Source organism: Sinocyclocheilus rhinocerous, unplaced genomic scaffold, assembly GCF_001515625.1.
Source record: "Sinocyclocheilus rhinocerous isolate Xijiao unplaced genomic scaffold, SAMN03320098_v1.1 scaffold275, whole genome shotgun sequence".
NCBI classification, from domain to species: domain Eukaryota; kingdom Metazoa; phylum Chordata; class Actinopteri; order Cypriniformes; family Cyprinidae; genus Sinocyclocheilus; species Sinocyclocheilus rhinocerous.
In genome coordinates, this window is record NW_015659967.1 from 800,539 (window position 1) to 826,526 (window position 25,988).

Sequence of the window (25,988 nt, forward strand, 5' to 3'; positions counted from 1 at the left end):
ACACACACACACACACACTCTCACACACACACACTCTCACACACACACACACACACACTCTCTCACACACACACACACACACACACACACACACACTCACACACACACACACACCAGCAACACAGATCACAATCATGCTTACTGTAACTATTCATCACAAATGACACAAAAATATGTTATCCAAACCAATGCAATATATCTAATATCTATTTTTGAATCACATGCACATGCAAATTACACTCTCCGAAAAAAAGGTACAAAGCGGTACCCATAAAAAGGTACTAATATGTACTTCTAAATGACTAATTATGTAGCTTTAAAGTAATATGTAGCATTTAGGGGTAAATAAGGTACAGAGATGTTTTTGCTTTTGTACCTTAGGGTTTATTAAAAATTATTATACAACCATATTGAGTTAGCATTAATGCAACTAGTAGCAGTCCATTGGGCATCAATGCCAAAGTCAGACCAGAAAAACAGTTGGCATTCTATTCCATTCTAAAATAAAATAAAATAAAATAATACAATAAAAAAAAGGCCTACATTTAAGATTTATTTATCTTATGTATGAAATTTCCATACAGTTTTAACATAAACTACTGTAATAAGTGATGCATATTCATCAGTCAAACATACATTAAACAGGTAAGAAATTGGTAAGATTTCTGCACCCCCAAAAAAATCATGGCATAGTTTATAAACTATTTGCATCTATTAGATTTGATTTAAGTAATTATGCATTTGAATGCATTTATTCAAGCATGTTCATTGTGAAAACAATTTATTCAGTTTAAAAGTATGAACATATAGTTACAATATCACTGAAAAAAAAAAAGCGGTCTAGAAACAATTTTCACTTAGAAATTGCTCGTAAATTGCACAATTAATTATAAAGAAATGGCAAATAACAAACTGAAATTTGCAAGTAGAAAAACTGAAATAGTATTTTCTTGTAAAATGTACTCCAGTGATGTTAATGTAAGGCTAGCTGTGGAACAAGCAATATTCATGATCACCGATGATATATAATATATAAAGTTTAACTTTTGTTTATTTTCATGTATGTATGTATGACTGCCGAATATGCATCACATTTGGTTTATTAGCTTGTGTTCATTCGAAATGGACGGAACTTTCATATGAACTCCAAATACAAATAAATCTTACATTTAGGTCTAGACATTTCATATTCTATTTTGTTTATCATATTTTTGTCTTTCAGCCCCAGGGACTTTCAACTTCCAGGCGTTCTTTGAACATGTGGGCCTGCTAGGTAAAGCTGCTTCCGACGGGGAGAGGGTGTTCAAGGCCCTGGACCAGGACAAGAGCGGATTCATTGAAAAAGAGGAGCTGAAGTAAAGCATTCTCTTTAAACCTTGTTTATTCGTGGATTGTAGCACTAGTATATGTAGTTGAATTGTCGCATGCTGTTCTTTGATTGTGTGTCCTCTCCAGACGCTTCCTCCAGAACTTCTGCCCGAAGGCCAGAGAGCTCACAGAGGCCGAGACCAACACTCTCCTGGCAGCTGGAGACAGTGATGGAGACGGCAAAATTGGCATGCAAGGTAAATCCAAATCAGCTCTTAGGCCTTGCAGAATAGGCCCCAGGGAGCCGTACTCCTGTAGAAACCAGGGCTCCTCCTTCACTGTCTGGCTCCTGACTTAATCAGCTGGACAAATGAGAATTAGACCAATTCTACTTCCTGGGAATTCACTGACGCTGGCAGTGAAGAAAAGAACTTAGATTTGCATGTGAGAAGCATCCGCACTTTCATATTTACAGAATGTATTTTTTTCTTTCTTTCTGAGAAGTGTTCTATTATAGTAGATTATATTCTAACATTTGGGAATTTGGAAACATGGCCTAAAGATTTCTGCTTATATTGTTAAAATTAGTTTTGTAGAAGCTCACACACACACACACACACACTCTCTCACACACACTCACACACACACACACACACACACACACACTCACCAGCAACACAGATCACAATCATGCTTACTGTATTTATTCCTTAATATTGTTAAAATTAGTTTTGTAGAAGTTTAATTTCTTTCCAAAACTACTTTCTACTTTACTACTTTCATTTGAAATCAATGAATTGGACAATGTTGACTGAACAGTCTCAAATATTTGGGACAGCATTTCACTTGTTTTTCTCGCTTTTCTTCTTTTTTTCTCAGAATTCTGCGCCTTGCTGAAATGAAAATGTGGTGAATGTCTTCACTGAACTTCATTTCATGATTCTCTCTTATTTATTTGCATGCATTAGCCTATCTGTGATTGCTTTTTATGTGAGTTGCTTATTAAAATATGTTTAGCAAGTCTTTGTAGTAAATGTGCAAATTGAGAACGCATCAATCTTTGCTTCTGTAACTAGTGATTATAGAATATATGAAACTGCTCAATAAAATGAAGTCTCCAAATACAGGAATTCTTTTATCCAGCTTTGCCTCATGTGATCTTTTATACTTTTCAATTGTATGAAATACAGGACATGACAACAATAAAAAATAAAATAAAATAAAATAATGAAATAAAATAAAATAAAATACACTCTTAAAAATAAAATAAAATACACTCTTAAAAATAAATCAAATACACTCTTAAAAATAAAATAAAATCAAATACACTCTTAAAAATAAAATAAAATCAAATACACTCTTAAAAATAAAATAAAATCAAATACACTCTTAAAAATAATATAAAATAAAATAAAATACACTCTTAAAAATAATATAAAATAAAATAAAATACAATCTTAAAAATAAAATAAAATAAACTCTTAAAAATAAAATAAAATACACTCTTAAAAATTAAATAAAATACACTCACAAGACGATACACGATACCTGGCAAAACTTGAGTGCAGCTAGTATTTATTGTACTTTTATTATAAAAATTTATTTCCACTGTGGTGTTATTGTACAGTTCATAATTGTGTTTTGTACAGACTGAGAGGGGGGACTAGTAATTTAGTACCAGTTTAGTAGCCAAAAGCTGTTGAGGAACAGATTAACTGTACTGTAATAAGATAGTTGCTGTAGAGCAACTTCAGATTTCAAAAATGAAAATGTCACTGTGAATAAACATCTTTTTTGTGTGTGCTACTTTGGCATTGCCATCTTTTTTGTTTCTAAGACCTACATTCCTCCAAACACTGGCCCCTTCTGAAGCATTATATAATTCAAGAACTGTTATGATACAAAGTTTAGGAGAATGTTTGATTTATTTATTTATTTATTTATTTATTTTTTGCTGTTACATTTTTATCATTTATCATTTTGAAAGTCACTGAAAAAGAGGATGGTCTATGTCAGCAGTTTGTCTGTGTGTGTGTGTGTGTGTGTGTAACGCATGGTGAAGAAGAGATTAGAAAGAACTACATGTGTACATTTTCTGAAGAAAAAAAACTGTTTGCCCATACAAAACTTTCTACCGTGATGCTATGGTGCTGTAGGTGGTTGCACCTGAATGAATACTACACTCTTAAAAATAAAGGTGCTTCACGATGCCATAGAAGAAAAAGGTAAGAAAGAGTTCTTTAAAGAACCTTTGACTGAATGGTTCTTTGTGGAACCAAAAATGGTTCTTCTATGGCATCGCTGTGAAGAACCTTTTAAGCACCTATATTAAGTATAAAATAAAATAAAATAAATGTTTGACATAAAAACAGAATTTAAATTTTAGAAGTGAAAATCACATCCAAATATACGAAAAAGAAAGCACTACAAACATTACAAAAATAAAAATAAATAAAATGATAATATTAAAATCACATTAATTTAAAAATAAGAGGATAAATAAGAAATGAAAATAATGGTTCCAATAATTTCAAAGATTAGCAATTATGAAAAAAATGAATTAACCAATGTGTTTTAAAGTTGTAAATAAAACAAAGATTATTACCATACATTTTTCAAGACATTGAAAATGCCATTTCTTTGTATTACACCAGCAATTTCTAAATACAAATGATTTCAAAGTAGATCCTACGCCATTCATTTAGTGTACAAGAAATATGAAGGGTGTTATGAAGCTTTCATCTTCAGATTCTACAATATGCTTCATGTAAGGCCATATAAAATGAGTAATATGAAAACTATCTCTAATCCAGCCTGTGACATGAACACAATACTCCTGCTAACGTTTCAGTATTGATCATAATAAGCCCCTCAATGTCGTGTGCGAATTATTCTTATCACGCAATGACATGATTTACAGCCTCGAGACGGCATTTATTGCGCCACAGCTCTCAGAGTTTCTAACCTGGGAGAGAAACCCGATCCGGCCCAATCAAACAAACACACGCTCAGTGATATCTGACGGGTTTTTGTCCACAAATGTCCAATTAAAGCTGGAATAAAAGTAAACATCTTGATCAAACTCGTGATAAGGTGGGAGCGGATGTCTGCTTTAACCCGAGCCGGCTGAGGGAGGAGGGCCTCATGATATATAGGGTCCCACACATGGTTCTGAACATCGCTCGGGAGACTAAAAATAGCCCAACTTGACTACTGGACACATTTTTTCGACACTATTCCTAACGTAGACCCACATGCAGTATCTGTTACTGAGCATCGAATTCCTGTAAATGCTGAGGCTGAGGGTATATAAGCTGGGACCCCCAGAAGTGTTAGTCACACCTCGACTAACTCCTTTGGTTTTTCACTCGCCTTAGACAAGCGCAAGGTGAGTCCATGCAGCGGATGCAGCGGTCTACAGAGGCTCGTCGACTTGTTAACACTTTAGGATCATGGACAGGGCCTGTGGAATATGTTGTGTTAATGGACAGCATCAGGAGCATGTGGATGCAGAGGCTAAAGACGGGAGACCTTGGACACTGAATGGCTTGACGCCGAGGATAACTATATAGATGATAAAGCCTTGCGATCGGTAGTGCTTTAGTGTAAATGTTTCTCTTGCGTCTGTATAAGAGGAAAACCAGGCACTTGCTGATGGGTCCGAGATGCATGAGTCTAGATGTTTGAATTTATGGGGGAATATGGGATTGTTTATTGATGTATTGCATTTTGTGCGTTGCTCTTATTCAGTATTTTGCTGTTTTGCAGCTTAATCAGAACCAGAACAATGGCCGTTGCTGCTATGCTCGCCGCAGCTGATGTGGATGCTGCTATTGCTGCCTGCCAGGGTAAGACATCGTGTGATAATCTCATATTACAGTTTATCACAACTGGGTATAAATAACTGCCATGTCGAAGTCATTGGCAACTGCGTAACAGATCAGCAGTTCATGCACATTCAAATATAAAGACGTATGAATCAAATCACATTTCTGACTATGTTAATACACGTGAACTGATGAAGCACTGCAGAATGCACTGATGTTTGCTAATGATTTCAAAGAGGTTCATTTGAGCTATTACTAATAACTTACATTTAATCTAAAGATTTCATATACATGAATAAACATGGACTCAGACTAATAAAAAAAAATGTTTAAGATGTATAATGAAATGCATACATTTCTGAAAGATTTCTAACGTATAGCACTAAAGAAAGTAATTTTGCTATTATATTATATTGATATGATATTAATTATATTATATTATATTACATTACATTATATTACATGATATGATATGATATTATATTATGATATGAATGATATATGATGATATGATATATGATATGATATTATATTACATTATATTATGATATGATATTAATTATATTATATTACATTACATTATATTACTTTACATTATATTATATTATATGATATATGATGATATGATATGATATGATATTACTTTACATTATATTACATTACATTACATTATATTATATTATATTATAATCTAACATTTCAGGTATTTGTAAACATGATCTAAAGGTTCTTTCTGCTTAAATTGTTAAAATTTATTTTGTATTTTTCTTTCAAAAACCACATAATAAAATGACATTTTAATAAATATAATATATTTTAATAAATGAATTGGACAGTATTGACAGAAACATGTGGCCAGCATACAAGGGAACTCATTTATAATTGTATATATTATTATATTAATTATATTATATTATATTTGGGGTATTTCGAAACATAATCCAAAGACTTCTGCTTAAATGCTTGACATTTGTTTTTGTAGAAATTGAGTTTCTTAAAAAAAAAAGTAAACATTTTAATAAATATTTCAAATGTAATAAAATACTACATTTTTAATAAATGGACTAAATATTAAATTACACAGGAACTCCCTTAATGCTATTTATAAAATGGTAACCTAAAACGGTAACATCTAAATTGACTGGTTTCATCCAAGTAAAAAAAAAAACGTTGCCAAATCAACCAAAAAACATTCATTTCTACATTCGTTGATATACGTTCATAGATGAAATCAGGTAGAAATAGCTCTCTGAGGTAACAATGGCAGGTTACCACTTTTTGGTCAACACACTTCTTACATAATATTTCTGTATTTTTGATCACTGACTTTAGATTGCTTCTAAAAAGTGAAAACTAAAAATAAGATAAGTGTGTGCGAACCTTTTGACTGGTGTAGCTACACTTAAAGGAATAGTGTAAAAAGTGCTGGACACAGCCGTTCTCGTGAGCGTCGCAACATCATTTGATCAAATGAAATACTGGCATGTTTCTATCCCAAACCAGCTGCTGACTCCTTCAGCCACAAGGCTTTCTTCGCCAAGGTTGGCCTGTCCGCCAAGTCCTCTGATGACGTCAAGAAGGCTTTCGGCATCATTGACCAGGACAACAGCGGCTTCATTGAGGAGGATGAGCTGAAGTGAGAATCATAAGAAATCATTGTAAAACAGCGGCGGTCGCAGGGTTAATAACAGGCCTGTGCTCTTCCTGTAGGCTGTTCCTGCAGAACTTCAAGGACGGTGCCAGGGCTCTGACCGACAACGAGACCAAGGCCTTCCTGTCTGCTGGTGACAGTGATGGTGATGGCAAGATTGGAGCTGAAGGTACATGAAAAATGCCATTTTGACAGCATTTAACATCTCAGATGAGATCTAGAAAGGAAGTGAGGAGAGGAAGTCCGATGGCTTTTTAGGCTTGGTAGTGGAGGGAGAAAGCTTGGATATAAACCCTGGAAGTTGGGAAAAGCCTACAGTATATGACAGAGGAAATCGAAGGAAAATGACCTGACATTGTTTGTGATATCACAACATCAACAGTAAGGTTTATTTCTGCTTGTTTGGTCAGGCCAGTCGTTTAGATTTCTACTCGCTCTGCCAGCATTTATATTTATACAATTTGTAACTGTAGATATACATATTTTTTTTACATATATATTTTAATATTTACTAAAATATAGATTTATTCCGTTTCTTTACAAAGAAAATTTGCAATAATATTTTCAACCCAGGTGAAACTTTTTTTTTTTAACATCTGTAGATAGAAATTTTCACATACATGTTTTAATATTTACTTAAATGTATATTTATTTATGTGCGAATTTTAAAAATAATAAAGTGAAACTTTTTTTAAAATTTTTTTTATTTCAATTGTATAGGTATTTTTTTCATATATATTTAATTTGTACTTATATGTATTCATTCATATGGAAATTTGACAAATTACTATACATTTTCCACACATTTTCTAATATTTTTCAATCCATTCTTACGGCCAAGTGAAACATTTTTTAAAATGTGAATTTCTAATTGTAGATACAATTTTTAGATGTTTTAATATCTACTTTGTTTTAATATCTATATTTATTCATGTGCACATTTTTTAAATAACATTTATTATTATACATATATTTTTTCATCCAATTGAAAGTTCTTTGCACAGAAAATTTGCAATAACATCTGAAGTGAAACATTTTTCAAAATGTAAATACATATAAACGTATTTATTTTTTTCATCCAATTTTAAGTTTTCCAAACATATAAATGTATTTTTTCCCCCCCATCAAATTTTAGGTTTTCTTTACAATTAATATTTGCAATAACATGTTCAACCTGTGAAACTTTCCATTTCTATACGTAATTTTTACATATACATTTAATATTTACTTTTATTCATATGCATATTTTATATTTATTATTCAAATTTTTTTCATCCAATTTTAAGTTTTCCAAACATATAAATGTATTTTTTCCCCCCATCAAATTTTAGGTTTTCTTTACAATTAATATTTGCAATAACATGTTCAACCTGTGAAACTTTCCATTTCTATACGTAATTTTTACATATACATTTAATATTTACTTTTATTCATATGCATATTTTATATTTATTATTCATAATATTATTCATTACTATACATTTTATAATTCTAATTTCAAGGACATTTTTGTTAACCCATTCTTACGGATATTAAGACTATAACAAGTCATTCTTGCGATTTTAACGACATCTACGATTTTACCTAGCTAACAAGCTGACAAAAAGAATTCACAACCAAATATTACAAAAAGAACAAAAATCACATGTAATGTAGGGCAAGTGACAGCGCCATTAACCAAGCAGAAACTCTCTCAGGCCAGCAGGCCATTCTTATCATTGAGCTCTGCCACTGTCACTGTCTGTTTACTTGGCAGCATCCCCTGAAGCTCCACTGTAGTGTAGGATGACGAGCAGTAGTGCAGTTTACCAACACTAACAGTCCCCTGACGAGATTTGGAAATGAAATTGGTGATATTTGCAGAATTGCCTAACGCTAGTCTCATCTCTGTCTTATCTCACAGAGTTTGCTGCTCTTGTAAAGGCTTAAATTTTCATCCGACCAAGACCCTTCAAATATCAAGGAACCAGAACTCACGACAGCTCACATCTTTCTCAGCCGAACTTTTTTTATATGATCTTATTTATGACTGACTTTGGACAGTTGACTCAGTTTTGAGTACAGTGTCTGGATGAGGGTTCTGTTTGTGTTAGTTGGATGTTGTATTTCAAGCCCACTGGCTTGTGCACATTTACAATCTTGAATGCACTTCTGGGGAAGAGTGAAAAACGAGGAATAAATATAGTTTTGGTGTACCGTGTCTTTGAAGCTGAATCTTTTGGGTTTGTGCCGTTCCCGCTCCGCCGCCGGATGTCCTCCCCGGGCAGCTCTCATGATAATAATGCACTCTTGGCACGAGGCTGGCCGAGGGAAGGCCTGGAGATAGGCTGAGATGCACTGGAAGGGATTTGCAGCGGATAGTTTTCACATGCCCAATTAAGAGTCCGTGGCAGCTACTTTAATGCTCAGAATAGCTCATCGAACACTCAAACAAAGCGCCAGCCAAGCTCAGTCTTCCAAAACCCATTAAACGCCCCGCAACGGGCACGACTTCATTAGAGCAACTGGCAATGCTCTTGCAATAATGTGCTGTTAACCACAATGGTGAATCAAACTGCTGACATTCCTAATTAGACCTTTAAATCCTTTACCTTTTAGACAACTTATATAATTATCCTTAATTCTAATTTAGAGTGACCATTTGTGACCAGGATTTCAAAATTGCCAAGATTTTTCTCTCTACAGTCCCCAATACATTACATGTAAGCGTATTTGCATTGCTTTGACCGTTCTCTGTAGATCCCGCCTTCTTGCACACGATTGGTCGCTCATGTACAATACCTGCGCGCTATTGGTCAAACTGCTTGTCAGTCATTTTTCCGTCAAAAAGAATGAAAACAACAGGAAAACAAAGCCGAAACCCGGACACTTTAGGCTATTTAGAAATTATAAAAAGAGTATGCGTCAACAAGTTTTAGTGAAACAGTTCATCTTTCGACTGTGTAGAACAAGTAGAAGAGTTTCTGACTGTGAAACCAGCCATAGCTGGATGAACTCTGCTGCTCTCTGCTGATTGAAGGTTGTATGCAACTTTCAAGAGTGAATTAATAGTAGTAACACACTTCATAATATACTGTGCACATTCACAAAAATAGCTTAAGAGAGGCGAATATGCTCCTTTTTGATAAGTTCAATGGAAAAAGGTTCAAGCAAATATTCATTTAGCAACTTTATATTAGTACAGTTCAAGTTCAAGATTAACATATCATACATTCAAGTAATGAACATATAATGCTCATAAATGAAAGAATTATTTTTTTATTACCTTTTTTCATACAGAAAACAGCATTAAGAGAAAACCAGAACATTTTTAATGTGGTAAAATCTAAGACAGCAAGCACAAACAAAAATCTCATGCAAACTATCAATATTGTAACTAAATGAACAAACGAAGCATTTTACATGACAATGCAACCAGTAATATAAGCAAACACAACCGGAGAGTCCATACCCAGAGCACAAACAGAAATCTCCCACTGAAAAGTGTCTCGAATGTCTCCCTTCATATAACCCGGTGAGCAAGTGTCCATAGGAATATGTCCATGCACTATCAACAGCGTGTATTATTAGCATGCGAGTATATGATGGAATTTTTTTTCAAACGCACCTTTTAAGCATCTTCATTTTTGAAGATAAATATAGTACAGTGTGTGTGCTGGGCGCATGTCAACTGGCCCCTCGGCCGACGGGTGTCTATTACATTATGATTCATATTTGGAGTCGCTGAAGGTAAATAATGGAAATTAAAAGCTTTTGCATCCTAAATTTTCTCTTCATCTGAATCGGCTGTGGGATTTTTATATATATATTTTTTTTTGCCTGCTAGTTTATTTTAAGAGGAGCTCGTGGTCACACACACACACACCGGACTCTTTGGGATTTAACATCCTCGTAACTCATATCCACATTTGACATGCTTCCCTTTTCGCAGTTTTTATGGGATTTGCATGGTTGATGGCATGAAACAAATTAAATGCTATTAGATTAAACCTTGCCAGGTATTATTACATTTGGAGGAGACAAACTGGACTAAATGCATATGAGCTTTCGGAGATCAATCAATGAGAGTTGTGTGTAGTATTTCCTGTTTTAATATCCATTTAGCTAAAGATGGCCTTCGCCGGAGTCCTGAACGACGCTGACATCTCTGCAGCACTGGAGGCATGCAAGGGTGAGAGAAAGCACGAGCAGACCGAATATAAGAGATGCCATAGAAGAACCATTCGGTCAAAGGTTCTTTAAAGAACCATCTCTTTCTTACCTTTTTATAATCTGAAGAAGCTTTTGTGAAAGATGTTAAAGGTTCTTTATGGAACCATTTAGACAAAAAAGGTTCTTTTATGGCATCGTGAAGCACCTTTATTTCCTTTATTAATGTATTTCCCACACAGCTGCTGACTCCTTCAAGCACAAGGCTTTCTTCGCCAAGGTCGGTCTGACCAGCAAGTCTGCTGATGATGTGAAGAAGGCTTTCGCAATCATTGATCAGGACAAGAGTGGCTTCATTGAGGAGGATGAACTGAAGTAAGAGCAAACAAATACGTTTTGTAATACTAAAACTGGACTGGTTCGGCTTTTAAACACCATAAATGAAATGTGTTCTCAAACTCGCGTTTGCAGACTGTTCCTGCAGAACTTCAAGGCTGATGCCAGGGCACTGACTGACGGCGAGACCAAGACTTTCCTGAAGGCTGGAGATTCTGATGGTGACGGCAAGATCGGAGTTGATGGTCAGTCACATTCACTCATCTGCCTTGAACATATAACAAATGCACTTCACTATGCTTCCCATGCACTTTAAGAAAATCAAATGCATACTATTTTGATTAAAAAGCAGATTTTAACATGTTGGTTGTTTCTTTCTGACAGAGTTCGCTGCCTTGGTTAAGGCATAAATTGCTTCTGACCAACAACACCTCTTGCTCTGAAGGAACAACTTTGCCCAAGACCTCCCATTTTCATCTTACTATAAATTATTTTTATACTCATGATGCTTATGAGAAGTTTCCTCCCATGCAGCGCACTGTCAAAACGATGACTGTGAATGTAGCGGTTGTGTCTCCTGTCTTAAATATGAATTTTGCTTACTGTAAAATCTGATGCACTTTTACGGGAACGGACGATACGAAAAGAATAAATATTCTTTTTCAATATAGACCTCTTTTCATTTCTTCTTGTAAATCTGCTTTTTCACTCCAGCTGTATGCAGAAAGTTTATAACCACATTTCCATTTCAGTAAAATAAAATGAAATAAAAACTATTTGGTGGATTATTTGGGATCGTGCTTATTATAATAACTGTTTGTTTGGTGGATAACTGTTTGTTTTAGTGTTACTGCAAATGTGAAATACCTTGACTCACATCTATATTCACAAACATTATAATTACTCAAGCCAATGCCTATGTTCAAATAAAATAATTTAATTTAATCAATTTAAAATAGCTGTTTTCTATTTTTTTAAGAAATGTACACTTTTATTCAGCAAGGATGCATTAAATTGATCGAAAAATTATAGTAGAGACATTTATAATAAACTATTAAGAAACTATTACAAAGATTATAATTACTCGCCAACAAGCCAATATTCATCTGTTCAAATACACAAACAAACAATCTCTTCCACTAGATGGCGATACTTTACAATGACTGAATGGATAGTAAAAGTAGATATTTGGAATAAGTGTACGCTCAAGATAATTATTGTAAAAATTATATCGCACATTTTTACAATTTAAAAATGGCTTTTAGCATCTACACTGAAAACAGCAGCACACTTAAAGGGACATCTTTGTACCACATGTACCCCTAAAAGGTGCATATTAGTACTTTAGAGTACTACTATAAACCTTTTAGGGATACAATGATGTCCCTGCTGTTGTACTTGTTCTTCCTGCTAAAATAGCATGCTAGGCTAGTTAGCCTCTGACACACTAAAAGTAGCTGAGGGCTGCCAAAAGAGACACCTTAGTAGAGGTCAATGTAGTGTAACTTAGTGCTTACAGAGAATATAAGCAAACGTAAATGAATAAATGATTGCTCAGTAACCGTATAGGATATGAGGTATCATCATGGCCATGACATCAGTGTTGCAGGTAAGTAGCACCTCTGTATCCGGTGTCCTTGTCAGCCTCAGGCTCTTGGGTTTCTCTCTGTGCAGCATCACGCTGGGTTATCCCACGCATGGAGTGTCCCAAAGCATGTCACGGCAAACACCTCGTCCTAATGAATTTAAATGGGCCATGTGCGCCCTGCAACTCAATAGGCACGCGAGCATGCATTAACGCAGTCTTTTGTGATGCACTCAAACTGTCAATGTAAATGCTTATAGAAGTTGATACTAGCAGGTGCGCCGACTTGACGTACTTGCTATAATAATGACAGATGCATTAGTAAAACAAATTTAAAATCCTCACATAAAATGTACCATTTACTGACGAACATGATGTAAAAGCACAGCTGATATGAAATACGCTACCTTTAAAAGTTTGGTGTCTGTAAGAAGTAAAAAACAAAACAAAGCAATACTTTTATTTAGCAAAAATGATCGAAAATGACAGTACATTTATTATAAACTATTAAGAAACTATTTCAAAGATTACTCACCAACAAGCCAATAAATAAATAAATCGCGATTAATCGCATCCAAAATGAAAGTTTTTGTTTACATAATATATGTGCGTATACTGTGTATATTTATTATGTATATATAAATACAAACACATGCATGTAAATATTTAAGAAAAACATTATTTTTCTATATTAAATATATTTATATAATATAAAATATAAGAATATAAACATATATGTATATACATGTAAATATTTTCAAAATATATACTGTATGTGTGTGTATTTATATATACATAATAAATATACACAGTACATATATTATGTAAACAAAAACTTTTATTTTGGATGAGATTAATCGCGATTAATCGTTTGACAGCACTAAAATAAATACATAAATATTGAAATAAGCCTTTTATGCTTACCAAGAAAGCATTTATTTGATCAAAGTAAAAACAGTAATATTGTGAAATATTATTACGATATTAAATAACTGTTTTCTATTTAAATGTTTTAAAATGTACTTTATTCCTGTGATGCAAAGCTGAATTTTCAGCATCAGTGTCACGTGACCCTTCAGAAATCATTCTAATATGCTGATTTGCTGCACAACAACCATTTCTTATTATCAATGTTGAAAACAGTTGTGCTGCTTCATATTTTTGTTGAAATCGTGATATATTTTTTCAAGATTCTTTGATGAATAGAAATATTTTGTAACATTATAAATGTCTTTAATGTCATTTTGATCAATTTAATGCATCACTTCTAAATAAAAGTAGTCTACTGATTTATATATAAAAAAAGCCAGTTACAGTATTATGCATGCATTAATCAGATAAACTGAATAGTTTTATTTAAGAAAAACATCTTGATTAAAAAGTTAATGCACAGGATGCAAATGTGCAAGCTGTCATTATAACATCCATGCAGTGACACCTAAACCAATACTGTTTATTCATATTTTTCTGTTTATAGCCTTTAAAGCATGAGATAACATAACTAGAAAAGTCAAATCAATATCTGTGTCAAAATATTAGACACTTGAAGAAAAACTGTCAGTGTATCTGTTACACACGTATGAAGGATGCGCTGTCTGTAACCCCATCGCACCGATGGAAACAACACCTCAAATTAATTGTAACATGGGATTTGGTGACAAAAAGTTAGGCAGTGTCTGTTTTTTTTTTCTTTTCCTGCACTTGAAACCATAAAGTACTGACATATTGCACCCTCTTACATAACATATGCGTCTAGCAGGTGCATTTTAAACATTGATTACAGTGTGCTATTGGGCACCAGTCAAAAGGTGACCTTGTATCCCTGAATCAGCAGAGGAAAAATGACAGCTCACTGTTTGTCTGCCTATGGAGGGTGAAATGAGAAGGATAAACTCTCTATAACAACACAGACTGTCCACAGCTATATCTATGAATTAGATTTGCATCTGGCGACCAGTGGATTACGGGGTCCCATCTGTTCATAAAGACAATATGGAGCAAATTACAAAATCAGAAATCTAAAATCTAAAATCCAGTGCAGATTATGGGATTTATAAGAAGCAATAAATTCAAGCAAACACAAGGAAAGGTGGTTTTCTAGCATCCCAATAGAAATGCAATATAAAAGCGTTTATATAATATTCTAACGAGGGATTTAGAATGACCTCATGTAAAGCAGAAGGGAAAGAGGGAGGGACGGACTGACCAACCTGAGAGGAGGATGGATGTACGTGAGAGAGGTGAACGAGTGTGAGGGCTTTTGTGATGTGTGTATTATGATATAGGATGGGAGGGACATGACAGCAAAGCATTTATTACTTAATTTGCCTTTTACAAGGGCGTCACAGATTTCTAAGGGCTGGCCCATACACACACACACACACACACACACACACACACACAAGTCAAACAGATATAAATAGTACAGGTTAATTAGTTAGGCAAGTAATTTGAGCCAGGGCCTGGCAGTTAGAATTTGATCCACAGACAGGTAACTCAAGAATCACCCATTGTCACTGCCTTCAGATCTATATAAATCGCACCTGGACAGACTCGCAGTCACCACTCAGCCTTACTTCTGTTGACTCGCCTGCCGTGAGAACTTCACTGAGGTAAGTGCCTGCGAATCAGCGAATCTCTTTTTGTGTTTAGCAGCATATTGCGCACTGCTTTAGGTCAGTTTTTATGAGAATTATCCTCAAATTGCATGCATACAATAATAAAAAATGCACCAAAGCTGCATGTATATGAATCCTTTTATAAAAATAGCATTCAAATACATGCATATACACGTTTTTATACTGAAAAGTGCATTGAAAAGCATGCATATGAAAGTTTTATTTGATAAAAAGGCATTAGAATATATATATATATATATATATACATATATATATATAATATAATATTTATTGTATTATATTATATTATATATGGCTGCTGCTTGTGAAAATCAATGAATTATTTAAAACCGTTCTTCTTTTTCTTCTCCAGGACCATGTCACTCTCATCTTTCCTTTCCGCTGATGCCATCGACAGTGCACTCAAGGACTGTCAAGGTAGGAGACATGACCGTGATCATAACATGATCATGAGGTAAGGATGCTGGACATAGTAGACAGGTGCTTTGAAAGAGGTGTAACGGAGGCGACTTATGTGAAGGTTGAGCGTCCCTCACTGAAAAGAGGAGGGGGTTTAAGACGTCATCATCTGTCCGACGCATATAATGCTGTTTTAGAAACTATGCCACGGCGCTGTATGGAGAGAACAAGGGGCTTCCCTGCAAGATGAGGAGGGAGACCACTGGAATACCATCAGATCTGACAAGCATACTATGTGGACAACTTGGTAGTCATGTGACTTACGTGTATGTTTTTACGACTGAAGATGGTGTTTGGAAGAACACCGAAACGTCTTGTCGTTTGTTTTGATGTAGTCCAGTGGTTTTAAATCAAGAGGGTAGGAGACAGCAGCATGTTTGTGGCTTAACGGCAAATTAGGAATCGAAGCTGTTAATGCATTTATTTCTTAAGTTTTTGTGAACGTCTGACTTCAGCTGCTCCTTAAATTTCAGTGTCAGGTTTCACAGTCACCTTGTTTTTAATTGCTTATGTAATTGGTCTTCTTCCAGCTCCTGACTCCTTCAACCCCAAAAAGTTCTTCCAGCTGTGTGGTCTGACAAAGAAAAGCCCTCAGGAAGTGAAGAATGTCTTTAACATCTTGGACAACGATGCCAGCGGATTCATCGAGGAGGACGAACTCAAGTAGGAACTTTCACACAAGTCTACATGCATTTAAAGCCACATGGAAGAGCAGATAATTGACAGGATCAATGCAAGATCAACAGATTTCAGCCTTTTTTATCTTACTGGGCTGGCTTTCCAAGCACATGAATTATTAAGTATTCAAAAACAGACAGGGATTACCTAGTCTGTTTCTATGCATTCGGCTGCGGCCTTTTAATTAAGAAAGACACTTTATCCTCCTGCTTTGAGTACATCCTGTCTCTGTCTGCGTACTGATATTTTAAGCATTTCCTTCTCGGACAGGAGGACTGTCTGATGTGGGACACGAGATAATGCTCTTTCTGATGTGGTTCCAGGTTTTTCTTGCAGCGGTTCTCACCTGGAGCTCGTGTACTGACCGATAAAGAGACAAAGGGTTTCCTGTCGGCAGCTGACGATGACAGCGATGGCAAGATTGGAGAAGATGGTAATCATGGCTTTTATATAATATTTCCGTCATTCATAATTAACACACAGTTGATCCAGACAGTTTTGTGATCGTTTCCATTTGATCTCTATTCATACGAACACAAGCGCACGAGCTGTTAACTCACATCCATGTAAAGTTAGACGCAATTTAAATATCCATATCATGCTTACATTATATTGTCATATATAAAAAGGAACTGCGGTATGTGATTGCAAGTCGATTATTTGAGCAGCTCACGTGAATGAATTGTGTCTCTGATCTCTTGCAGAATTCCAGGCGATGGTTCTGTCCTGAATGTTCAGTACACATCTCTCCCCTCTCTTGTACTCAGATTTCATTTCAATTCAGCAGTCCCGCCACTCGATACACAGGTGTTTTTGCTCCTGGGGACCCCCTGGTCAATAGAGTCCACACAAGGCACGCACGAGCTGTTAACTCACATCCATGTAAAGTTAGACGCAATTTAAATATCCATATCATGCTTACATTATATTGTCATATATAAAAAGGAACTGCGGTATGTGATTGCAAGTCGTTTATTTGAGCAGCTCACGTGAATGAATTGTGTCTCTGATTTCTTGCAGAATTCCAGGCGATGGTTCTGTCCTGAATGTTCAGTACACATCTCTCCCCTCTCTTGTACTCAGATTTCATTTCAATTCAGCAGTCCCGCCACTCGATACACAGGTGTTTTTGCTCCTGGGGACCCCCTGGTCAATAGAGTCCACACAAGGCAGACGCATACTGTACACACTGCAGTTTTTATTTGATTTTTGAATAATGTAGAGGGGCGCACATGGGCACTGACCAAACGTAAAACTACCTGAAAATTATTATTGACGTGAATAAATAAATGGCTCAAAAGATTTCAAATGTTGTCTGTGTTGTTCTCATTCTGGTGGTAAAATATTGAAGAGGTGAACACAGGACCTGAAATACAGGAGCACTTCATGGAGCACATGAATGAAAGAAAGATTTGATGAATAAAAACTTCACAGTAGAGGACTTTGTGTAGATAAACATGATAAAAATCAAAAGTGTCCGCTAAAATGATAGAAAAACATTAAAAAATGACATGAAATTTAAATGTGACACAAAATTCTATGCAAAACTACTCATACACGGAGAATCAATGACATTTCTGATTGCAAGATCCAAATGTGCATAGAATATGTAAGATTACAATAAAATTGTATATTAATAAAATTATTAATCAAGAACAAACCAGTCTTACATTTAATAAATAAATAGTAATAATAATAATGCTATTATAATTACATATTTTGTATTAGTTTTATCTTATATATTAATAATAAATGAACTAAAACAATTAATTAATCACTGCTGAAGTCAGAAACTTTGTAGTAAAATGATATGCCCACAAAATGAATCCCATTATAAAAGCTTGGAGCTTTACATTGATAATATCGGGTTTACCTTATAACGTGCGTCATTCAATATGAACAAACAATGCGCAAAGACAATGCGTGAGCAAATATTATTAGGAGAACTATGGCTTCTGTCAATCATCAGTTAGCACGCACAGATTTGGCATAAATCTAACCAGTTTACTTAACATACATTACATTGAACATCTTCCGATTTCCACTTTCTCCTTTAAACATGCATTTACTAATGTATGATAGCAATATATAAAGCTACAGCTAAAGCTAAAGGTTTGTGCTGCATCCTATGAAAAAATGAACTGGCATTTCACCTTGAAGCTGATGGAGTATTTGGGGTGATGTGGCATAGTGGTTAAACTTTCAAGGAACTGACCCTTAATTGCTGCAAGTTGCTAGTTTAAAAGCGTCTGCTACACGACCGTTTAACAATTGTTGGGTTCTAACCCATGTTTAGTTCGTTATGGTCATCCTTCCTGTTGCTATCAATCGTTGGGGGAGATTTCTCGCACCACGTTCAACCTACTGTAATTCAGCCTCTGTGTATGGATGCATTTTCAACACAAATGCATGTTTTCCAAACAGTCAGCTCACTGTAGACTTTAATAGCTGAGAATTACACAACAGGACCTAGAATTAGAGCGAGCATGTTGACCACTAGACACCACACCCTGACATTAGCAGCCTGTGTATGAGTGCAATTCTGCTTCACGTGCACTGTAAAATATTGCCAGGATTTTACCAGTTACAGTAACGGAAGTTTCTTACATTAAAATACCGTACTAAACGACGCTTGGTCGTTTTTGTCTTAACTCAACTCAAGTGGTGTTTAAGAGAGAAAATGACATTGTCTCCAGAGATTTCACAGTAAAATCCAGAGGATAGTGTTTTACTGTAAGAACTATTTGGTAAATTGTCAATATTTTGTACTGTAAACCTACGGCCCAATGCACCATGTTAATATGAAGGAATTGTGTTTTCGTGTTGAAGGAAATGGAAAATAGTGCTGGTAGTTTTCCGCCAGGACATTATCTGTTTTTCTATTGATTTATTTTCTAACTACATAACTGATTAAAGACAATAAGTTGTTTCTAATATTAAATATTGTGGTGAGAGACAACATCATTAATAACATTGCATTGTGAATCTCAATATCATGCACCTTATACCACTAAAATGTGGGATATCTCAGGAGATTTAATGAAAATGTACATCAGCTGTTCCAGTGCAGTTTAAAGGGACAGTTCAGTAACTTTCCACATCCCTCTTGTCATCTTCCTCCATGATAGCATAAACAAAGGCCATTTTAAAATTTTCATACCTTTTATATATGTACATTATAAATATGTTTTTGTATATACAATTATTAAAGGGGTCATATGATGCGATTTCAATTTTTCCTTTCTCTTTGGAGTGTTACAAGCTCTTGGTGCATAAAGAAGATCTGTAAAGTTGCAAAGACTAAAGTCTCAAATCCAAAGAGATATTCTTTATAAAAGTTGGTTCAAAATGAAATACACTTTATACGTGTTTATTAGTTATCGTTAATTGAATAAGCCAATTCTGATGAATTAAAACAAATTTGGATAAATTATTATTATTATTATTATTATTAAGCAAGGACTGATTGTTAATAATCTGTTGTCAGAGAAATGCCTGACACGATTATGAAAATAAATAAATAAATGGAGAGAGAATAAAAAACAACTTTCAGCGGCTTTTGAGTTGTAAATGAGGTGCATGTGGCACTGCTGGGATATACAGTATAGGGCTGGGAAAGTCATAGATACCACTATTCAGGGATACAATAGATCATGACCCCTAAATGGTCAGAAAGCATGACTTGTAAACAGGAAGGAAATCGGAGACGTCAGGTCCAGGCTGAGTCTTTGGGCAGTAGAGTGGGATCATGTGACAAGGGCGGGTGAGCGGGACAGCTGTGACAGTGCAGTATTATTAGGCCTACTGTACAGTCTCAAGCTGCAGAGGGAGAAACAGAAGGAAAAAACACAATCAAGGCAAAAAGCCATTTTTATGGTTTTCACAAATTACTGAATGTGTTGCTGCTAATTTTAGCATGTTTAGCCAGCACGCTAAACAGTTATACTCGGAATGAACTGTCTTTTGTCTTACTTTTACAGTGTGATTACCTCACTTGCTAAACATATACTATAAAATGGCATATAATAGTGCAGAACTATGCAAAATGAGAGGCACCTATAGATTTAGTAGATAGAGGTAGTCTGCTTTTTTATGTGCAAATTACCTTCAAATTCTGGGTAGGATTTTTATGGTGTGGGTCAGAATAGTTCAGCAGAAATCACACACACACACACACACACACACACACACATACACAATAAAAATACAGGTAAAAACAGTTAAACCTTTACATTAACAGTTCTCACACATGACAAAAAAATTAAACAAGAGAACATATGATATTTAAAACTTAACATTAACAGTATTATAACATAGTATTATAAACTTAGTATTATAACATGGAAATCCGTGAAAGGGGCATATTGCTTTTTGGCAGCAACAAATGGCCAAATAGCATATGTGCCTTGACAACCAATCACATTATTGAATTTTGAATTTTTCTTGTTGTGCGAGTCTATCGCTCTTTATTGATAACATAGAAAAACGGAATCCTTTTTGTCACAAAATTGTCCTTTTTTGGTGTAAACGCTAAAAACAGTACAATTTAAAATGAATGTTTAACGGCAAGTATTTCATTAAATGATAAGCTGTTTTCCCACAAAAGCAGTTTATTCAGCATAGTGAAGCCTCTCTTCCATTGACATCCATTCAAAAAAACAGCCTCTGGTCTCCTTCTTGCATACTGGAGCATTATGTTGTTTTTTTTGCTAACCTTGGTATAGCTATCCACTGTAATTGTGACAGTGATATACTTACGCCAGTGAATTCCACTCACTTATAGATACGGCTGGCGATTTCAGAGAGGGTAGCAATAGCAAGCTAGCTTTGAAAGCATAAGATCCCACCCTTCCTGCAAAATCACTCTCCAAAGCCACGCCTCCTGCAAAACACATTAGGCTAACCAGTGACACGATGAGAGACAGTGTTGGTGGAGGATTGAATGGAGCGCTATCAGATTACCTCATGTCTCATTCACCGCTGAGAAAACATTACAGTACAAAGCGCATTATATCACAATAATAACGCCTTTCATTCTCACTCGGTCTGCAGTAGTGTAATGAAAGCACTGATGACGTATCATGTCTGTGCGAACAGTGTGCATGGAGGTATGTTGACAGGAAGGTAGGACAGCCAATCGTAGTGGGGACTCTCGGACCGAGAAATATGATTGGACGAAAATTTTATGGTCCTACACCACAAGAGACTTTCAACAGCATCCCAAATAATGTTTTTGAACCAAATCACCTACCCTGCCTTTAACTGTTGGGGGCTTCAAAGTAGCAAAGATAGACAAAACAACTTGTAAAAATGTATGCCATCAATAGTGTAAAGTTCTTCTGATAAAAGCACAAAGCGCATTATATCACAATAATAACGCCTTTCATTCTCACTCGGTCTGCAGTAGTGTAATGAAAGCACTGATGACGTATCATGTCTGTGCGAACAGTGTGCATGGAGGTATGTTGACAGGAAGGTAGGACAGCCAATCGTAGTGGGGACTCTCGGACCGAGAAATATGATTGGACGAAAATTTTATGGTCCTACACCACAAGAGACTTTCAACAGCATCCCAAATAATGTTTTTGAACCAAATCACCTACCCTGCCTTTAACTGTTGGGGGCTTCAAAGTAGCAAAGATAGACAAAACAACTTGTAAAAATGTATGCCATCAATAGTGTAAAGTTCTTCTGATAAAAGCATCTGCCAAATGTGTTAATGTAAATACCCTTAGGGGGCGGTTTACACTACACCATTTTCAACTATAAACATAACATTTTGTATGTGTTTTGGTCGTTTATTTACACGACAACGGCATTTTGTGGGCCTTAAAACACAAACATTTGAAAAAGGGTTTCAAAGTGCGTTTTTGAAAATACCATTTTCGTCTCTGTGTAAACTTTCAAAACACGAATTTGTGAAAATGGTGACGTTTGTGCACAGGTATGTAGTGTTTCTTTACAAAGTGACATCGCCATCTACTGGCCGTACATAAATAATATAGTGTTTTTAGTCCTTTTCGCAGAACTGCAGATGTATGCAAAACTTTTCAAAAACACAAAGGAAAAACATTTCCATTTTCAGTACATGATTGTCATGTGAACGTATCCTTAGAGGGTAGGTGAGAAAATGTCATACCAAAATTATTATTATTTTATTATTGTTTTTTGGTTCTGTGCAGCTGCCTCTAAGTATGAAATATAAGGGTCAAATTGACCCGCGAACGTCATAATCATAATAAACATTTTGCACGCACATTCACACACACAAACCAGAGTATCCAAACTTGGCATGCATCTTCAAGGTCCTAAATGAGAAAAAGTCACAAAATAAGAAGAAAATCATATTTTACCAGTATTTCAGACATCTAAAAAATCGCTTCAGGTCAAATTGCACCCGCAACATAATAGAAGGCTTAAAAAGAATCATGACAGAAATCTTCACAGATAGTTGTCGAGATTTGTCTTCCAATATCATTTGGGCACCCCTAGCACATTTGTTCAAATATCATCTATTTTAAACACTATTTTATACAAAACACAACAGTTTTTGATATTCTCGTGATATACTGCACTATAAATGTGTCACTTATCATCTCCTTTTCATTGTAAATTAAAAATGCCGGCTACCGTTATTAAGGTATACGGTATAAATAAATGTAAAGTTCACATTTTAAACAGTCATGCAGCTTTTCTCCTCCATTCTTGCTCAGTCTAATGCATAATTAACCACTGCACCAATGTCACTCAGTTCAGTGTGACTATAATGCACATTTAATGATAATCCCATGTAATTAATTTAAGCATGCGGTAAACAGTATCAAATGCATTTTATCAATAGATGTGGCCTGAGCACTTGACATCTCAGTGATGCATGGGGCCATGAAGAAACCTCAAGAAAGAGGTGAGATCGGATGCCCTGGATTTGAGTCAGCGGCGTACCCTGGGTGGGATTATCATCTGAAACTCGACCAGGGCTTCCCAGCAAGTTTTGATGAGCATGTCTAATCATGGCAGTAAAAGAATGATGTAAATAAGTAATGCTGGCCAAATTTCTTTTGTCCTGCCGTGACAATTAACTGGTCTGGTGGGGTGACGGCCGTAGATAGACGCGCTGGTTCCAGCGTCTTGTGCCTGCTGTCTCTCAGCTGGTCAATAATTGATGCACCTCGCTTCATTGTCACCAAAAACTCATAGCAAGGAAGGAGTGTCAGGGTCGTCTTACTTATTAAAGGTCTCTGAATCTTTAATGGGCACCTCATCCTCCGTGATAACGCACCGTTAGCGGCGATTTCACAGCCCCAGGGTGTTTGTTTCAGCTAGATGGTGTTTGAAGGATGAAAAACAATAATTACAGATTCAGATAAAGGGGATTACCTGCTGCAGGCCATGTTATTATTCAGATCTGATTCGATTTGGGCTCGCCCGAGTCCTGAAAAAGCATGAACGTCATGAAAGTTTTAAGTGTTGTGGAAGATAAAGGTTGGGTGGATTCTGCATGCCGGCGGATCATGTATTATGCAGCGTGGGCTTCTGGCCAGCGAGTCAGCTGCTATTGTTTAATGTCTGCGTAGGGTTACATGCTGACACTTATGCATTATGAGAAATCTCAGCCAAGGTTGAGAAAGTCATCAGCTCTGATACGGGTCAGTCCTCTGATGCAGGACATTATGTGTGTCTTCATTCAAAATATGGAAATCAGAAGACTTTTATAATAACATCATGATATAAGTAAGCACAAATAATTGTACTACTTTGCCAACATGAAACATGAACATGAAAAACTGGCAATTTAATAGTTAATTTTTTCCTTTCTTTAAATGTTTCAAACAAAACATGTATTGTTTTAATAAAGTTTTGATAATTTTCTTTTGTAAAATCCCTTCAAATATCAAAAGAGTTCCTTATGACATCATTCTCTAGGAAGTTACCTCATTTTTAGTGGGAAAACAACAGCACGGTCATTAGTAAGTACTGGTTTTGATGAATTCTGTGATGTTTTGTGGTAAAAGTTGGTTTGTGTCACCATAAAACATTCAGTCAAGTTTAATAACATTACAGAAATCTGTATAGTAATTCAAAAGATTATTAAACTTCCTCATATAAGCTACCCTTGTGAAAAAAGAAGTGTGCTTAATTGTGTTAAATGTGCACTTGTAGTGTACTTCAGATCTGAACATCATGATATAAGTAAGCACAAATAATTGTACTACTTTGGCTTGAGCTGGTGTTGCCAACATGAAACATGAACATGAAAAACTGGCAGTTTAATAGTTAATTTTTTCCTTTCTTTAAATGTTTCAAACAAAACATGTATTGTTTTAATAAAGTTTTGATAATTTTCTTTTGTAAAATCCCTTCAAATATCAAAAGAGTTCCTTATGACATCATTCTCTAGGAAGTTACCTCATTTTTAGTGGGAAAACAACAGCACGGTCATTAGTAAGTACTGGTTTTGATGAATTCTGTGATGTTTTGTGGTAAAAGTTGGTTTGTGTCACCATAAAACATTCAGTCAAGTTTAATAACATTACAGAAATCTGTATAGTAATTCAAAAGATTATTAAACTTCCTCATATAAGCTACCCTTGTGAAAAAAGAAGTGTGCTTAATTGTGTTAAATGTGCACTTGTAGTGTACTTCAGATCTGAAAAGTATTTTTAAAATCTGTCCTTGCAATTAAAATATTAACGAAATAAAACTTAAGTGAACTTAAAGGGAGACACTTTCATGACTGTTTTCTAAACACACTTAAGTACAGTTTTAAAAAGTGCACTTTGTAATAATGTCAAATTAAAAGTTTTTAATTTAATTTAATTATTTTAACTAAAGCACATGTTCTGATTGCAACTTGTGTTGTAATTACACACAAATGTGTAATTACAAATTACATTATATACATGACATACAAGTTTTAATAGAAATTACATTAAAGTATATTTTAGTTAATCATAAATGCTTGTCAGTACATTTAGCAGTACACTTTAGCCATATTTCAAAGACAACAGTAGTAAATATAAAAAAACATATAAAAAATTACCTAAGTCCTACTTAAGTGGGCCAAAAAAGCTTTTAAAGGTAAAAAAAAAAAAAACTATTTAGCTTTCTGTTCATTTTATTGTCATTGTCTAAATAAAGAGTGTTGGTTCCTGTGCTTTCATAGAAATACTAGAATATAAAAATTTGTGCTGCCAATCACGATTAATCGCATCCAAAATAAAAGTTTTTGTTCACATAATAAATGTTTGTGTACTGTGTATATTTATTATTTATATATAAATACACACACATGCATGTATATATTTAAGAAAAATATGTTATGTTTATATATTAAGTATATTTATATATAATATAAA

General features: G+C 35.0%; 4 protein-coding genes and 1 long non-coding RNA gene across 5 annotated transcripts in view; 4 read left to right on the forward strand and 1 right to left on the reverse strand.

Moving 5' to 3' along the window:
- Positions 1-2,210, forward strand: part of pvalb5 (parvalbumin 5) — a 2,794-nt gene extending 584 nt beyond the window's left edge. The window contains exons 2-4 of the mRNA XM_016533765.1: positions 1,223-1,355; positions 1,456-1,565; positions 2,188-2,210. Of these exons, the coding sequence (XP_016389251.1) occupies positions 1,223-1,355; positions 1,456-1,565; positions 2,188-2,210 (266 nt within the window). The remainder of the gene's footprint in view (positions 1-1,222; positions 1,356-1,455; positions 1,566-2,187) is intronic.
- Positions 142-11,941, forward strand: LOC107724737 (parvalbumin beta). Its single transcript, XM_016533764.1, has 5 exons — positions 142-169; positions 10,888-10,957; positions 11,178-11,310; positions 11,407-11,516; positions 11,656-11,941. Exons 2-5 carry the CDS (start codon positions 10,897-10,899, stop codon positions 11,679-11,681), a joined length of 330 nt encoding a protein of 109 aa, XP_016389250.1. The 5' UTR covers positions 142-169; positions 10,888-10,896; the 3' UTR covers positions 11,682-11,941.
- On the forward strand, positions 4,599-8,981 carry LOC107724736 (parvalbumin beta-like). The gene is made up of 5 exons (XM_016533763.1): positions 4,599-4,696; positions 5,077-5,156; positions 6,639-6,771; positions 6,846-6,955; positions 8,690-8,981. The coding sequence occupies exons 2-5, from the start codon at positions 5,096-5,098 to the stop codon at positions 8,713-8,715; spliced, it is 330 nt and encodes a 109-aa protein (XP_016389249.1). The 5' UTR covers positions 4,599-4,696; positions 5,077-5,095; the 3' UTR covers positions 8,716-8,981.
- On the reverse strand, positions 8,807-10,523 carry LOC107724739 (uncharacterized). The gene is made up of 2 exons (XR_001638047.1): positions 10,238-10,523; positions 8,807-9,123 (listed from the first exon to the last, which is right to left on the reverse strand). It is a non-coding gene; the product is annotated as an uncharacterized LOC107724739 (long non-coding RNA).
- Positions 11,942-12,716: 775 nt separating the features above from the next.
- On the forward strand, positions 12,717-17,482 carry LOC107724728 (parvalbumin, thymic CPV3-like). Its single transcript, XM_016533753.1, has 6 exons — positions 12,717-12,880; positions 15,383-15,468; positions 15,848-15,912; positions 16,485-16,617; positions 16,956-17,065; positions 17,337-17,482. The coding sequence occupies exons 1-6, from the start codon at positions 12,857-12,859 to the stop codon at positions 17,360-17,362; spliced, it is 444 nt and encodes a 147-aa protein (XP_016389239.1). The 5' UTR covers positions 12,717-12,856; the 3' UTR covers positions 17,363-17,482.
- Positions 17,483-25,988: the final 8,506 nt, after the last annotated feature.